At 38.3% G+C, this 17,365-nt stretch overlaps 3 protein-coding genes across 3 annotated transcripts; 1 reads left to right on the plus strand and 2 right to left on the minus strand.

The window, feature by feature from the left end:
- Positions 1-727: 727 nt before the first annotated feature.
- Positions 728-8,693, minus strand: mphosph10 (M-phase phosphoprotein 10 (U3 small nucleolar ribonucleoprotein)). The gene is made up of 11 exons (XM_023287618.3): positions 8,535-8,693; positions 6,331-7,021; positions 6,063-6,244; positions 5,801-5,966; positions 3,617-3,758; positions 3,417-3,484; positions 3,182-3,319; positions 2,986-3,096; positions 2,417-2,524; positions 2,096-2,326; positions 728-1,007 (listed from the first exon to the last, which is right to left on the minus strand). Exons 1-11 carry the CDS (start codon positions 8,618-8,620, stop codon positions 858-860), a joined length of 2,073 nt encoding a protein of 690 aa, XP_023143386.1. The 5' UTR covers positions 8,621-8,693; the 3' UTR covers positions 728-857.
- On the plus strand, positions 8,610-11,193 carry mcee (methylmalonyl CoA epimerase). The gene is made up of 3 exons (XM_023287620.3): positions 8,610-8,738; positions 9,756-10,096; positions 10,844-11,193. Exons 1-3 carry the CDS (start codon positions 8,711-8,713, stop codon positions 10,994-10,996), a joined length of 522 nt encoding a protein of 173 aa, XP_023143388.1. The 5' UTR covers positions 8,610-8,710; the 3' UTR covers positions 10,997-11,193.
- A 999-nt stretch (positions 11,194-12,192) lies between these two features.
- Positions 12,193-15,969, minus strand: LOC111580055 (ferritin, heavy subunit). Its single transcript, XM_023287619.3, has 5 exons — positions 15,681-15,969; positions 14,387-14,492; positions 13,576-13,722; positions 13,150-13,275; positions 12,193-12,651 (listed from the first exon to the last, which is right to left on the minus strand). The coding sequence occupies exons 2-5, from the start codon at positions 14,486-14,488 to the stop codon at positions 12,493-12,495; spliced, it is 534 nt and encodes a 177-aa protein (XP_023143387.1). The 5' UTR covers positions 14,489-14,492; positions 15,681-15,969; the 3' UTR covers positions 12,193-12,492.
- Positions 15,970-17,365: the final 1,396 nt, after the last annotated feature.

A 17,365-nucleotide genomic window follows, 5' to 3' on the forward strand; every position in this document is an offset into this window, starting at 1 on the left:
TATTGCACATTGCAAAATCTGTTTCCATGATCTCATTATCCAGCCTTGAAAACATTTTACGAGCCAGTGAAAATTCTAGAGATTAAATAATTTACAGTGTACCATTTACGGTTACCATTTTACAATGGATGAGACAGAGATGACATTAAATGTTGTCACAAATCACAAATGTAACATTTTTTTTTTGTTTGACTTTTGGGGTGTGACAGCGAGCATTTTGTCACCCTTGATGTTCTGTGTTTTGCATAATTTCCTTTAGAAAAGGGCTTCAATCGAGCAGCCTAATTCACACACTTGTGTTTCATCTTCAGATTCTAGGATAGTTTGTTTTGTTCTCCATCGGAAGATGGCACTGCTACATAAGCACCAACATTTTATATTATAAACGCTGAGATGTAATAAAGACCACATACATTAAAGTGACAAATTGATGGAAAATCCTTAACTTTTGACCCCGACAGTGATGGGATACAGTGGCTCCGGAACACTGTGGGGGGACTTTGCTGAAGAGGTGTCCGAAAGCTTAATAAAAACATATTGTGGGTTTTCCTTTAATATGTCACATGTTTGTGTTTTTGAGATGGAGATTGATGGGTTCAACCTTCCATCATCTTCACCCTCGCGGTTCCAGCAGAGTTGCTGAGGTAAAATAGGGTTGACTCACTCTTCATTTCACCAGTACCAATATATGTGTATCATTTTTTGTGAAGAGGATAAAAGATTCCACTCATGCTATAAGTTTTAATGACACTTCTTTTTTTTTTTAACAAGAACTTTCATATTAATATATTGTAGTTTTCTCATAAAAAGGAATCTGTACAATAAAAAAGTTGATCATCCACAACAAAACATCACAGTTATAACTTTAGTTTACTGACAGAAAGCTCTTTGCTTTTCTTCTTCTTTGAAGACGGGTCCTTTGTACTTTTGATCTGACTTTTCACCTGGTCCTGCAGCTGAGAGAAGAAGGCTTGAGAGGAGCGCAGAGCCTTGTCCTTTCCCTCATCCTGAAACCAAAAAACACAGGGTTAGAAATTGAGTTTTTACATTTATGTATAGTTTTAAAAGACTGAGAGAGATTTAGAGCAGATGCATTTCACTGCATTTAAATGTACAACAGTACCTTCTATGTCAATAAACTTGAAATTGGAACATACACAGTATTACATAAGAGTTACTGTAATGTTTGTTTTGGCATTAAATGTGTGGCATGTCCTGGTCTCAAAAGCAGAGGCTGAGAAATCTGTTTGACAGCTTAAAATAGATGACCCAGTTTGTGAAGGCAAAATGCAGCAAACATCAGCTGATCCAAGACGCAGCTTCGGTTCAACTGGCTGCTTGAACTCACGCATGTTGTTTGATAAATTTAGGCATTTTGTTGATTCTGTAGTCAAACTCTAACAGTTGGATCAATAAAAAAATTATTTAAAGTCCAGGTGCATGTCTGTGACATATGGCAAATGCAAAGTAAAAAAAAAAGTAAGTAAGTAATGTAACATAAATTCTTATACAAAATAAAGTATCAATACCACAATGAAATTATGCTCCACTACAAATAACAGCATTGGCATTGTATCCACAATCTTGTTTAAATTACAGGACAAAAGTATCACTAGTATTAAAGGTAAATGGCTGCTGTTAGTGACACATCATACAGATATAATATGTGGTTATTCATGCTTTAACATTTCACTGTTTTTTGATCTTTATACTAATCAATATATACTTTTGAGCAGTTCGAGCTGTAACAATGCATTCTATTTTGGAGTGTTCATATGTTTAATGGTTCAAATTGTGATCACGAGTTGTCAGATGCTCTGACATAAGTATAATATTTCTACTAAAATGGTGAGATGGCATTAAGTTTAATACATACATATAAGAGTTCTGGATTGAGTCTTCCAGGAGTACGATTTGACCTATTTAATATTTAATCTGCAGTCAGTGTTCATATCAGAGTTGCTTTTTCTCACCTGTTTAAATCCTCGAACATGTCTACAACCGAGATCTTTGAGCAGAACAAAACTGACGTCCTACTGAGAGACATGACAAGTGCAAACTGATCTGAGGAAAAGAAGCTGGCTAAAACACTCACCTTGAGTATCGTGGCTTTGCCTCCTTTTGTCAGTTTCTTCAGGTTTTCGGTGACTTCAGCCTTTGATAGCTTTTTCTTCTCCCCACTCTGACTGGCCTCTTTAAGTTTCTGCCTCCTTTCTTTCTCCTTGATCTTTAGATGCTTCACCTTCTTTTTGTGGCGTCTCTCACGCTTCTTGTCTGTTGACGTCTTCTCAGTAGTACCCAGCACATCTCCTGCTTTGTTCTTCGCCTTTGGGTAGGAGAAAGTATTATTAGACATGCTGTGTAGCTAAATATACAAAAATCAAAATAGATAGTTGTTCACAGACTGATGACAAACCTTGATTTCTTCTGGTGCCAGCAGGGTAGCATCGCTAGTGCCGACTGGAGCCACCTCCTCCATGGTAATGGACGGTAAGTTAGACACCACTTTGACTTCAGGAACAGGCTGTAGAGAGGACAACATGAATGTGATTATAAGGAACAGCACTGGCTTGCTATTATTTACAGTACAAGGAAACATTCATATTATCAGCATGTAATATTTACCATTATTTTGCTCTATTTTTGTACAACATGCTTTTAAAGTTATTAGCATGATATATGTTCAAGATTAATAAAGTAACTATCTATCTGTCTGTCTGTCTGTCTGTCTGTCTGTCTGTCTGTCTGTCTGTCTGTCTGTCTGTCTGTCTGTCTGTCTGTCTGTCTATCTATGCTTCTTTATCATGTCTAAAAAGTTGTTTGTGCATTAAGAATCACAGATTAAATTGATAGAACAGTTTGTAACTAAATAAACCTGATATTTCTGGTACCTGCTGACACACTAACATCTTCTAATGGACAGTTAATCTCAGTATTTTTTGTACATTTGGCCAAGTTTGGTAACTACTGTCAGGCAAAACTCACCGGTTTAGGTGTGAAGTGGAAGTTAGAGAGAGCATCCAACTTCAGGAAGAGTGTGTCCATGAGCTTTTGAATTTCTACATGGCCCGGGTTCTCCTCTTCCTCTGTCTTTTGCTGAAATAAGAAAACGAAAAGACAAAATAAATGGATGCAGCACAGGTTCACATGCATTAGAGTAGGAGTGAGAACAAAATAAAACCTGCGTCTGCTTCAGGTATTCTTGCTCGTAGATTTCTGCAAGGTTCTGCTTGCTCTTCTCATGGTCCAAAGTTAACCTCTTCTTGTACTCAAACACCTCCTCTTTAGGTTTCTCTTTGCGGACCACATCATCAAATGCCTTTCAGTAACACAAATAAAAGAGTTCAAGTGTGAGTTAGAAATTAAGCAACAACAACAAAAACAGACAATATAAAATCTAAGTAATTGTGACTAACCTGGTCTTTAATTCTCTGTTTGATGATGTCTTCAAGCTGTAGCGTGGTTTCCTCAGTGATAGCAGGAGCTAAATACAAAATTTTAATAGTATTTTTAATTAAATACCAAAAAATAAAACTGGTGTGAATAACTGTGCACCCAAAACATCATACAGTCATTTGTCCACATGAGAGTGCAGCACACAGACAGAGTTCCTCACCCCTCCTGGATGCCTGCTCAAACTCCACATCTTCCTCCAGCATGCTGTTCTCTGGACGGGTCTGTGCTGTGGCCTCTCCGGACAACTGCCAGGGCTTCTCTCCTAAAGCCGCCTTCTCCAGCTCCTCGATCTGCTTTGCCATCTGCAATTATGAATAGCAATTAAATAAAATGGTCGTTATTTGTGAAGTAAACTCAGCTCTGTGCTAAAACAATGTCTAGGGGTTATATTGGTGGTAGTGTGCTGCTTCAGAAATCCAGATCTGTGGATCTGAATCAAACCGCATGGATCCCTCTATGTAAAGTTGATGAGATTTTAACATGTCATCATTTATTTTCTGTTGCTAAGCTGAACCAAGTAACCTTTCTAGATCACTTTCAACACAGTTCAGTTCGGAATAGAATGTCATTACATTCACATAAAGGCAGCTGCAGAGGGTTAAACAATGAAAGAGTGAGAAATGTGCATCTTTACTCCTTTTCTGTTTCCTCAATCATAATCTCTTATGGGTACCAGTGTAATAAACTAAGGAACATTGAGTAAAAAATGAATTTTAAAATGCAGGGGACATTCTTCATGTCAGATCAGTCTATAAAAACTATTTTCCCCTTTGTTGTACAACCCAGATAAAGAGGCTTACAGACCCTGGCACTTCATCAAAGTAGTGCGCATCCCTCTCAATTTGCATTCATGTTGCCTGCATAACAGAATGTCCAGCAAAAAAATCAATATAGCATGTGAGCAAACAGGAATGAAATGAGATTCTCAACTTAAAGTAACATATAATGAAACACTTGCGTGCAGTTTTGGATGCTATGAAAATAGCAACAGATTTGTTCTCTTGTGATGTTAACCTGTGAAACTGATACAAAAATGCATCAGTGGCTTCACTCAGAGAAGAACAGCTGAGCATCCTGTGTGCTCATGCTGGTCTTTAAGGCTTCAGCATCAAAGTCAGTATGTTGAAGTCCTTCTTTGGTCATTGATTAAACCCCTAAAGGCTTATTTTTGTGTATCTGTGACATATATTTAAAAAAAAATGTCCTCCGAAAAATAATCCCTATCTGTATTAAACATGTCTTACATGCAACTTCATATCATTGTTTCCTCTACATTATTGGAGTAATTCAGCCATACATGCTCCACCCAGAAACTGATCCCTGTAGAAGAATGATACGGAAAGTAGCACCTCGAAAATTGACAGGATTGGTTCATTGGGTTTGTTATTATGAAACCTTGGCTGTCTCAATCTGTGTTTTCAAAATCGTCATCTGTACACTGCAGTTTCCAGGTGAACATGCTCTGCCATGGTGTCGACTGCTTTTTCCACTCATGACTCAAAAAAGTTACCATATGGACTTGTTAACAAGTTAAAAAACTACATTTTCACCAGTGTAGGCTATTAAAATTCAGCAGAAATACTGTGTTAGAGAGAATAGAAAACCCTCTTCTCTCCTTTTTTTAACTTCATGCTCTCTCTCTTGCAGCTCCTCTCACAATGTTGCCATCATATGTGGATGAAGCATCAGGGACATTCACGGAAAGTAAAATAAGCCATCATTTTAGCAGACAGATGACATGTTGTGTTATGTGTTCCTTGTCTGGAAAGGCCTTCAGGCACGAAACGACTAAAATACCCAGACAAGAACGCTGGAAATGTATTATAATTTATTTACTGCTGAGACAATCATGAGGTAAACTGTATAAATACCATGTTCATGTAGCAAAATAAACCACTGGGAGTGTGAGTTTACATATTTGATTAGCAAACGCAACCAAGTCTGTTCAGCTTTTTAATTCTATAAGTATTGACCTCTTTCAAATGAATCTGATGGTCGTTTTTAAAAGAGAGCTGATGATGTAAGTACAGCCTTAGTTGAAGGATGAATAGGCTATCACTGGTTTAAAACTTGTTATATGCATATTATGCAGATACCAGCAGGAATCTCTCTCCAAAGAATTGAAAAAAATCGCAAAACCAAAATTTTGTATCCAATGCTAGGACCAAATCCTAGTAGTCTTCCTTGTTTTCACTGACTAAATGTTTCTAGACTGAAGCATCCACTTGCATTTTATTTAGTTGCAGGTTTTACACATCTGCTGCAAGCATGAAGCATTACAAAACGGATATTGTTAAACCAAGAAACTGGTAAGTTAAATTAGTATCGTGTGAAACTGTATTACCTTTTCTTGCCGCTTCTCAAATGACGACTTTGATTCGGACTTCGCTGAGCTTGGAGCTTTCCCTCCAAAAATGTCCTCCATTTCCTCTCCCTCGCTGTCCTCGTCCTCTGAGAGATTAAAGGTCACTTTCTTCTGAGATGCTTTGGACTGGCTTCTTTCCTCATCGCTGGCAAAGGGCAAACGCAAACACACCAGAATCAAGCAAACATGCTTCTCCCACGCATAATTATACAGACTTCACCATCATTTTGATCACACTTACTCATCATCACCCTCCTCTTCACCATCATATTCATCTTCTTCGTCATCCATTTCTTCTTCATCTTCTTCCTGGCTTCCATCCATGCTGTCATCCTCTCCATCTGACTGGTCATCTGTTTTAGCTGGCTCACCGTCCACAGCATCAAAGAAGTCCTTGTACTTGAGATTCCTGGAGCTCTTCACCTGTCAACACAAACAACAATCTGCATATTTACTTCGTTCTGTACCATCAGGACCAAACAAGGGACAAGCTGTGCTGAAGTACATACAGTGTGTTTCTGCTGTTTTTTAGTTGAAAGTATTGTAACTAGGTCAGCATCCTCATCCTCATCAGAAGGCAGGTCCTGAAAATAGTCTACGTCATCTTCATCCTCATCCTCTTTTCCTTCTCGCTTGTCCATATCATCAAGAAATGACTCCATCTCTGACAGTTTGAAGAACGTATCATCAACCTCAGAGGGAACCACCTTTGTTTTAGAGCCTTTTCTTCCGATCTCCTTCTTTTGTTTCTCTCGTTTCTCCAGAGCATCCACATCAAAATCTAAATCAGAGTCCTCTTCTGAGTAAGCATCTGCTCCATCTTCAGCCTCCACAGCCTTTTTCTTAGACTGTCCAGGGATGGGTGGTTCCTCTTCTTGTTCCTCAGCATCATTTTCATCATCTGTTGCTCCTTCTTCTTCTTCTTCTTCTTGACCATTCTCCTCCTCGTCTTCCTCCTCCTCATCTTCAAGCACAGTTAATGTTTCATCTGACACAGCTTCATCAATTGCATTTTGAAAATGTTTCAGTACAGCATTGTTCTGCAGCTCCAGTTCCTGCCAAATCTGCTCTTCATCAAAGTCTTCCACCACCAGCTGAGCCAACGGGCTTCCTTGGTAATCTGCAGGCTCCTGAGTTTTGTGGAGGTCATACAGCATCTTAGTGAGAGAAGTAAAGTCTGCTGCCACTCCATCTTGAAGGCTGCAAAAATGACAACACACAATCAGTGGGACATGTCTAAGGTAACACTAAAAGCACAGGGTTTTTTGTATCTAAATTGAAATCTGGTACAGGTCTTTCGCTTGCAGTCATCAATACTGGGGTTAGTAGAAGTACCCAGCACAATAGTATTATGGAATACTTTGATCTGTGATACAATCACTTTGACACTGGTGCTGGCAGACTGATAGATTGGATAGCAGAATAAAGGGATTACTTACTATGGAGCAATGTTTTTCCCCATTAAATGTGATATCATATGAGTTTCTTTTAGAGGAAATTCAAAGGATTTTAACTTGAAATAAAAATTATCTTTCCCAATAATTACATGTTTATGAACAATTCAGAATGAACACAGCACTGAGACAGGAGTCAAAATCCTATTGCCTTAAAACTGCCTAACAATGTCTTGGGATATATACAATTTAAATTATTAGATGTAACATATTTTTCATTCATTCTACACCAACGTGATAGAAAATAAAGAACAAATACAATCTTTAACTTTTTTTTTGTGGATTCAGCACATTACAAATCAAACCATACTAATGACTCAGCTGGTAAATGTATCAACAGCAAAATATGAATTGGAATAGTGACCTGTCTTCAAATCAGAGCTACCCCATCAAATTATAGAATGATGCAGAATTCACTTTACAAACAATTTGGTTTCCAGAAGCCCTATTTCAACTTCTCAAACTATTTTACTTACTGGTAGGTCTGTAATTTTAGAGTTCAAATATAAAATACCATCTAAAGATTAATGATAGTGGATAAACTCCAACTATAGTTATGAAAAAACAAAAACAACATCATAACACTATATTTCTCATTGGAAAGTGTTTGGTTACACTAACAGTTCTTTCAATTTCAGGTAAATTGATAGTATGTGACAGTACTGTACTGACTGTTTATTTCCCTCTTCTAACCATAAATACGTTCTGTTTTTTTCCCTGTTAAAAGGGTGTTTTTCTTGCCACTCTCGCCTTCGGGCTTGCTCTGGGGGGTCAGGCATATGGGTTCTGTAAAGCGTCTTGAGACAATTTGACTGTAATTGGTGCTATATAAAGAAAAACTGAATTGAATTAATGCCCCTGGCTGGGCTGTACCCCTTCAGTCATAGTCACACTGAGGATATTCTTTTTTTTTTTTTTTTTTTTTAAACTAAAGAAATAAAATAGAGGGAAGTACAAGTGCAACAGTAGGATAGTTCACTTCCCTGTGGTTGTTGTGGTTTTCATTGATTAGATTTTTAAAAAACTACATGAATTAACAATGTTATACTTTTGTCAACACATTAAACTGTGTCCAGTAAAAACATCAAAGAAGGTAGCAACAGCTACTGGTTTAGTTTCACGTGTTAACGCTATCAGTTTGTGCAGTTAGCTTTAGCCGATTGTTAGCTCGTTGAACCGTTTCTCTCCAAACACGAGATTGTAAAATATATTTAAGAGCTTTTTCTACCCGGATACAAGAATAAACAACAAACACTTACCTCAAAAACTTCTCCGGCTGCGCTGTGTTGGCATTTATTTTCTTTACACACTCCTCCAACACACTCCGCACATCTCCAGTAGCCATTGTGTCCCTCACATGTGTGACCGTCTGTGCCGCAGGTAAACAGGCTCACCGAGGAACTCTTCCGCTGCTGCTTGGTTCCAAGCTACAAACATGGCGTCCGCCGTGCTGAAGGTTGCAGGTTGGTTTGATAAGATAATTATCTAAATAACACATGTTCGCTTTTCCGTCGTTTATTCTGCAGTCAATTATATAAATATGGTCATTCTATGATTTATTATATAACCACGATGCGTTGTTGAGCTTAACATAACTATGTTCACGTTACACCACGAGTTTGTCTTATTGCAGCGTTTGTTTACATGGTATTTGTTGTAGTCTGTGTCTAAAAAGTGAGTCCCGGTAATATAAATAAAGCGATGCAGAGGTCATATTAATTAATGAAAGTTCAGTGAATGCCACTGTGACACTTTTTGAAAAGCATCAGAAAAATACGTATCAGTTGTTGAACTTTGTGAAGCTAAACATTGTTTAAACTCACAGACCTTCATTATATAACCTAGTGGAGATTCCAAATTATGCATTTATGCATCTAAAACGTTTCAGTTTAATGGAGTGGTGCATCCATGAAAATACACGTTGGGTTCTCTCTGTAAATATCTTTAACTTTACCTGAAGACTTGGAACAAGTTGGTACAGAATGTACTGTACATCTGTGAGGGTTTGTAGAAAGCCAAATAAAAAACTCTCTAGAATCAAACTGCGATCATTTGTACAGCACATTTAAAGTTTAAATTTAAATTTTTTGTTGTTTTTTTGTCTTTTTTGTCTGACTTTTGTCATTTTGATCAAAAAGTAAAATACTGTATCATTCAGTTCCAGATACCTGTGACTAAATGTTTTGTGCCTTGTAGACACTCTGTGAACTGGAAGTTGTAATGTGTAAATGATAAAGATTTCAGGTTGTTCATGATGTTTTGTAAAAAGATAATTCCTTAAATGTGAACACTTTCAGAATACACTTTTTTTGCACTAATACAAAGAGAAAAAATTGGAGTTGTCGTTATTTATAGGTTATTATGCTGTGATTTTACCGATCCGGGCTAACTGAAATCAAATTGGGCTGAATGTGGCCCCTGAACTAAAATGAGTTTGACTCCCCTGCTCTCACTCATCTCACTATATTTTGTTTATTCAGTGGCAGGTATTTCCAGATGTTCTCGTGTCGCGCTGCTGAGGGCACACTCAAAGACGGCGCCCCTCCATCAGGGCGTTCCTGCATCCCTGTGGAAGCTGGGGAGGCTGAACCACATTGCCATCGCTGTGCCTGACATGGAGAAGGCCACAGCTCTGTATCGGGATGTCCTGGGGGCCACAGTGAGCGACAAGGTGCCCCTGCCTGAACACGGTGTCTACACGGTATTTGTGGAGCTCGGCAACACTAAGCTGGAGCTGCTCCATCCTCTGGGGGAGAAGAGTCCCATCGCCGGCTTCTTACAGAAGAACAAGTCTGGGGGGATGCATCACATTTGTATTGAGGTGAGGCGGCAGTCACAGCATGTCAGAGAGACCTGGTCAGGACTGTGTAGGTCCCAGGTTTCCCTTTTGATACTATTGTGTAACAGTGACAATGCAGAACACTGTTTCATGACAAAGCAGGTGAGTCATGTAACTAATAATAGTGATGAAGGCTCTTTTCCATTTCTTTGTGTGAGTGAGCCAGGTTGCATAACAGGTTTCTCTCATAGCAGACATTCTGGCTTGTCATAGCAGGAAAACACAGGTGTGTCCTGACACCGTGACGGCGTTCACGCACCTGAATGATAATTATCCATTATCCAGTCAGTATTAGTTATACCTGTGTTTGATGAGTCAAAATGCCTGCCGTGAAAATGCTCTAATGTCACAATTATAAATTTAATAGATTCCAAAGACAGAAAAATAGCATTTATGCCACACATCACCTGTTCTACTTTATCCTCCTTAGAACCAAGGGAAAAAAGTATCTTTCAGTCTACCTTTTTTTGTGATTTCCTGCCTTTTTGGAGGTAAAACAACAACTCACAATTTAGTATTTTATAAAAATATTTAGGTTTCAGAGACAACAGAACAATTTTACCATAAAAAACAAAACAGCAACACTTTGAAATCAAAATAGGCCGACAAGAAAACAAGAATGTCAATTCATTTTCTAATGAAACTTAGGAAACTAAATTAAGTAACAAAAGTGTAAAAAATTAAGAGGTTGAATGACAATAACTGACAGAGTCCTCCTCTTGGTTGCAGGTAGACGACATTAATGCTGCGATAGTCGACCTGAAGGCAAAGAACATCAGAACTCTGTCAGCGGAGCCTCGGATAGGAGCTCATGGGAAACCTGTCATGTTCCTTCATCCGAAAGACTGTGACGGTGTGCTGGTGGAGCTCGAAGAAGCCTAAACATCTCAGTCTGGTATTAATTATGTCAGACGCTGATTCACATTTATATATTCCACAACCCCTTTGATATCTGATGATGATAACAGGTGGTTCCTTATAGTACTTCTCCTTTCAGACAGCTGGTTTTTCCAGTTCTGTTTCACTTCTGTTCTTTACTTTCCTGTTTTGGTGTGAATAAATGAATGTGTGGTGTGTGATTGTTGTCTCCATAGAATGTAATGCCGATGAATGCAGCTTTGACCTCCTATAATGGTGTAATTACCCTACATTTGTCTGTAACACAGTAGTATGATGCCTTACTGTAGCTCCAAATAGGATGCTAGATTTTGACTTCAACAAAAATCTATGAATTTTACTGTCTTTTCAGTGAACTCCAAGTAGGAAACATACTATCAGTGTATTTAAGAGTTGCACAGTAATTACCTTTTAGCATGCAGTATGGACCGTTTATAAAAACTTATATTTTTTTCCTTTATTATAAAAGTTTGTCAAGTACTTATGATTCTGTGCTGCTAGTTGTAGTCTTGTTAGTTCTAAATCACCACTAGAGGGACTAACTCCTGTACCGTGTCCCTGAACAAAAACAAGTCTGCGATTACAAAACAGAAACTCTTGGTGACGCCGACGTTAAGGCCTCCTGGAAAAAATGAGTCAGAGTTGGAAATCCTGTTATTACTCTATTTAGTTTAAAATCTCTAGAAAACAATTCAACATATTCATTGTAATTTTAAGAGGAACTAATGATCCAAGGAGCCTGTGAAACACGGACACTCTTGAGACCCTAATAACATCAAGCTGCTTGTTTTGGAGTTCTGGTGTATACTTTCTGGAGGCCACAGGCTCTGAGAAAAACCGTAATCATGTTCTTGACATTCAGATAAACAGTGTTTATTTTTCTGCTTGGTTTGGAGTTTTCTTGAACTGCCACAGTTTTTCTTCTCCATTTAACACGATTAGAACAGCTGAGTCTTCAAAATTGTTTTTTCGTGAGGATGAAAAGCACTCTATTACTGTGGTTAGCATAAAATTTTACCTAAATCTGTCTGGCTGCTTGGTTCTCTTTTCTCTGGTAATGGAAGTGAAACAGCTCACCAGAGAGGAATTTTGGGCAGTTTCAGTTATGGAGCTTAATTTAGATCATTCAAATGCTCAGTTTTTAAACATCTGGACAACACTAAAAAAAGAAACAGCACAAATCAGAATCCAGAGGGTTCGGTTTATTTGGACGGATTAACAACTCCTGGCATAAAATGCAGCAAATATGTCTTCATGACATGAGCGTAGCAGACAGAGCGGTGCAAGACAGAGCGAGCTCTGACTGTCAAAACTCACAGGGGATTTATGGAGGTGTAACATGAAGGAAATGGCAATAATGACATGAATAATATGGGACGTATAAATGACTGGCCAGGATCATGCAGATGGCTTGAAAACATTTCGAAGCAAGATACAAATACACATATATAGAAGCGTTTGTAAATGTGAGCTGGGGGGATTTAGCTGCTTTCTTTGCCCAGAGTATGTTTGTCAAACAGGTACTCTGCCATGCCATTCTGTGGAGCTCCCATGCGGCGCAGGTTGGTCACCCAGTCTGCCAGCTCTTTGATGGACTTCACCTGCTCGTCAAGGTAGTGCGTCTCGATGAAGTCACACATCTGAAGAAGAGAGTTGAGTCTATTAAGAGCCTTTGCTATCGTCCTGCTAAAATATTTTTCAACGAACAAGAGCATAAGCTGTTGAAGTACTGAAGGCCGATGCTTTGGCGATGATTCTTCTGTGATAGTATTATGAGATAGTGATGTTTTGGAACGGTTTAGTGGGTTGTAGCCGTGCCAAATCCACTGGATTTCAATGCAGCTTGTAATGAATACTGAGAAAGACAAGTCAAATATGCAATTGCTGCAGAGTTTGTTAACACCCCTCAAGAGCATCATAGGAATACAAAAATAAATAAAAAATATGCAGAATTTGTAGGAAAATAAATGTCTTGTCACAGGTGTGCAACTAATAAATGTCTTTAGTGCTCTAATCTTCAAACCTACATAGTATTTCAATAATTGATACTTCAATGGTGAAGATTTGGGACTGGTGTTCTCTAAAATTAAAATGTTTCTTGGTGCTTTGCAACTGTCGAGCAACGTTTTAACACTCACGTGTGGGTCGTTGTGATCGGAGCAGAGCTTGTGCAGGTCAAGCAGCGACTGGTTCACGCTCTTCTCAAGCTGCAGGGCACATTCGAGAGCCTCGACACCGCTGCCCCACTCATCCCTGTCTGGCTTCTGCAATTCAAAGCAGGTTAGAAAAACAATAGGACATTTATTAATGTGAGGTAGGAGGTCAACGACCCGATCCAGACAGTGGGCTTACTAGGACGCGGGTTTGCAGCTTAACGTTTTACTCAAGCTTGGCGGGTTGTGTTTGCGTGTCCTCAAAAGATAAGCGGCACAGCGCACTCACACCCTCTCTATCGGTTTGTGTCTTGCAATATGGGCCTCATGATAGCCCAGGACAAACAATCTCACACCCAGGAAGAAGTCAAGACACACATTACACTGCATTTATTTTCACAAAGCTCATACCCTGATGTCTTGCAGGAAGATCCTTCCTCCCCTCTGGTTCTGTAGTTTCATTAGCTTCTCAGCATGCTCACGTTCCTCGTGTGACTGATCACGGAAGAATTTGGCAAAGTTGGCCAATGCCTGGTCATCCCGGTCAAAGTAGTATGCCTGTGAGGAGGAAAAATGTCTTGAAATCTGTCTAAAACAAATCAGAAATAGCTAGAAGCTGATGTTATTCAACAAAAATGAGCCAGACACACATTCAGAAAAATAAGGTAAACAGAATGTTCGGAATTTCATAGAAATTCTTTTTTTATATACACTCCAGCATGTCAGGGGAAAGCGGTACTTAGAATGGCGTGGGGGGCATTGTACTCTGCATTTTCTCTATACGTCATCTCAAAAGGAACTTTAACCTTTGTTTTACTACCCGGCCACACAACATTTACCTCTTTTCAGTTCAAAACCAAGACATCTAACAAACATCTAAAAACTCACTCATACGTTCAAGTTGATACTGTCTTAAAACCGGTGGCCTTTATTTTTGACAGTAGCAGGCAACTCATCCAAACTTCTCACATTCATGTTGTTGGCAGTGGCCACACTATACTATAGTTATTTAACCACAGTATAATCTGTTTAAAAGGACGTTACAATCACTTCTCCATAATAACCGATATACGCGTAACTGATACGCACAGTTCTCCTTTTATTCACCACTTCTTTTTTTCCCCCACTATCAGCTCTTCCATAGTGGGTTTTCCACTTATCTTTGCTTGTTCAGCTGACTTTCTACTTGGTTATCGTGTTTTTCTATCTACTGGACTCTCACCATGGACAAGTAGACGTAGGAGGCGTACAGCTCCAGGTTGATCTGCCTGTTGATTGCAGCCTCGCAGTCCTGATGGAAGTTTTGTCTTACTTGGGAACTCATGGTTCTGAAAAACACCAAAGAACACATTTAACAGTTAAATGATTATTTGCGTAATTTATTGAGTAACCACTTCAGTCTTTTATTTAACAAAAATGCACTGGTTTTCTCTGCATTATGTTATTGTAAACTGAACAAATGAATTCTGGTTTTAGATTACTGCTGGAACAAAGTCAGCAATGTGTAGATATCGTATAAACTGTACATCAACAATTTTAAAATCATACATACGCTTCATATACTGTGCATGTGGTTTTCTGAAATGTATTGTCTGTTATAGTTGTGTTTCTTGATGGCAGTACTTCAGTATTTAATTTGTCACAGTTATGCACCAAAACAAATTCCTCACATATGTGCAATCTTACCTGTAACAATGGCGATTCTGATGATTGAAGTTGTGATTCTAGATCAGCCTTTCTCATTACACGGTGACTTATAGAAAATCAAATACAGAACTAATCCTGTTGTTTTCAACTGCCATTTTAATTATGACGCAGCACATGCTTCGTAATGTTAATTCACATACCAGAATTTATTCTTCAAAAGATAAAATCAAATCACACAACGTTTTGGCAGTTACAGCACGAAAAATATATTTAATTATATTGCTGAGCTTCTGTAGCAATGACGCAAAATCTGAATTAAAAGAAATAAAGAACAAACATCCAACTGATGTGCTGTTGTTATATCGGATGTAGCCTGTAGTGTACTATTGCATATTCCAACCGGCCATTTTATGAATTGGTATGGCATGGATTTATTTTGTTATGTAAGGAAAAATCTCACCACGGAAGTAGGAAAAAATAAGAATTTCCCGAAAATCATAAAAACTTGACAATTGTTCCTTCACCTGCTCAAAATATTGCGTCACATATGAGTGTATGAAAGTACGACTCATGTGATATTTAAAAGTAGCATTGTTACATTTTACAATATTTATTTAAAACTCTTGTTTTGTGTGGCAGGTCCCCAGCCGTTTTGAACCGTGCCTGGCGCTAGAACACATTGCGCAGAGTCTGGAGAGCCAACTGCGCCAAGGCCACACTGGCGGCGGCGGCAAGGTGATAAAACTGCACCAGTGCTACTAGCAATCTACACCGCTGGACATGACCACCATTAACGTAGCCTTCGGTGTGTTTCCGTCAGCTACACATAGACGCAAGTGAAAAAACAAAGCGCACAATTGTTTTCTTACCAACTGTTCTTGGCAGGTCTTCACGAGAGGAGGTCAAAGCTGTCCAAGTGGCTTGTTAGCAAAACAAACAGTTAGCTTCCAAGCTAAGTGTGTGAGGATAGCTCAGCTAGCTGAGGCTTTAACGTACTTAACAGTTGGAATATTTGACGTTGTCGGTGGAAGTTTGAGAGATCGACGCGACTGCTTGCGGCGTTTGAAGACAGTTAAAAGGTTGCCGTTCAAGCACTGTTGAAGCAGGTAACCTTCACCGTCCGCTAGCGAGAGGATCGTCTGAGCGTTTGTGGCCTGAACGTCCACAGATAACCCCGATGGTACGGACCGTGACGTCACTGCGGAAGAGGGCGGGAGCGTAAGGCTGAGAGGTTACCATAGTAACAAAACACGTGACACACGTCCGCCTCGGTGCTGCTTGTTTGTCTGAGTATTTAAACTTTATGCTCCGAATTACAAAGGAATATATAGATATACTTTTCACTACACTGCATTCACAGGACAGCTGAAGTTGTGCCAAAAAATGTTCGTCTGCCAAAAACTGATTATTGTCCAGTTTCTATAAATTTCCACCTGATTTTATCTGGTCAAACCGTAAAAACGTGCAATTACACAGAACTATATCCATATCTAAATATCCACGGTGATAGCAAAGGTGTGTCTTTGAATAATTGTGACCTAAGAAATATTTATATTTTGTAGTGCATTCAAGAATGATAATTAGGAATAGGGGCAGTTTTATAGTATTTTTTCTGATGTTTAGACTGTATGTGTCTAATATCCTTGTTTATATTTGGAAACTACATTGTAATCAGCGTAATATCTGGATGAGTTTTATGCATAAAATTTAAAAAATGATCTAATTTGCAGTTATCTTAAAAAATAATACTCTGAAATCAAATTAGTCAGTCTGATGTCATTTTAGTCACAATGCGTGTGCTACAATCTCTTTTTGGAGGAAAATGCCTTTTATGTGAATTGACTTGGTATTTTATAGCTATTTCAATTGGTAAAAACATCTGGATTGGTTATCTAGGGCATGGAGCAGGTAAAACAGTAGAAATTTAAGGATATTTGGTCTCAATCAATTTTTGGCACAACAATAATCTGGACTTTTAATACAAAGCATAATAAATTACATGAAAGATAAATCTGCATAAGAAGCAACTATTCTCCACTGGATTAGTTGATTAAGTCAGTTTATTGGTCTTTTCTTGGATGATAGTGGCCTTATTAATCTTTGAATGGCATTTAAATGATTTCACTGGTCTGAGGAAATAAAAATCTGTTCATTTAAATATATTTTTATATGACTTTTGATGACTTTCTCGCTACTGTAGTTTAAGCATTCCTGTTGATTACTGATTTAAGAATGTGAAGACAAGAGACAAAACTTTTAGTAAAAGTATAACTTTGCACCTAGGTCAAATAATCACACCATTAAAACTAATTTCAATTAAAAATATGGATGTTCCAGAAGTATTATCTATCCTTTATGTTGCAGTTAAAGCCAGAGCAAGATTAAAAAACAATTAAATAAATGTAAAATTTTAGTTTTATAATAACAAAAGTTGTAGTCATGATTTCATTACCCTCTAGAATAGAATAGAATAGAATATTCTTTATTGTCATTATACAATGTATAACGAGATTGCAGAGCTTCTCCTTTACAGTGCAAGGAAAACTTAAAGTAG

This window comes from Amphiprion ocellaris, chromosome 1 (assembly GCF_022539595.1).
Source record: "Amphiprion ocellaris isolate individual 3 ecotype Okinawa chromosome 1, ASM2253959v1, whole genome shotgun sequence".
NCBI classification, from domain to species: Eukaryota; Metazoa; Chordata; class Actinopteri; family Pomacentridae; genus Amphiprion; species Amphiprion ocellaris.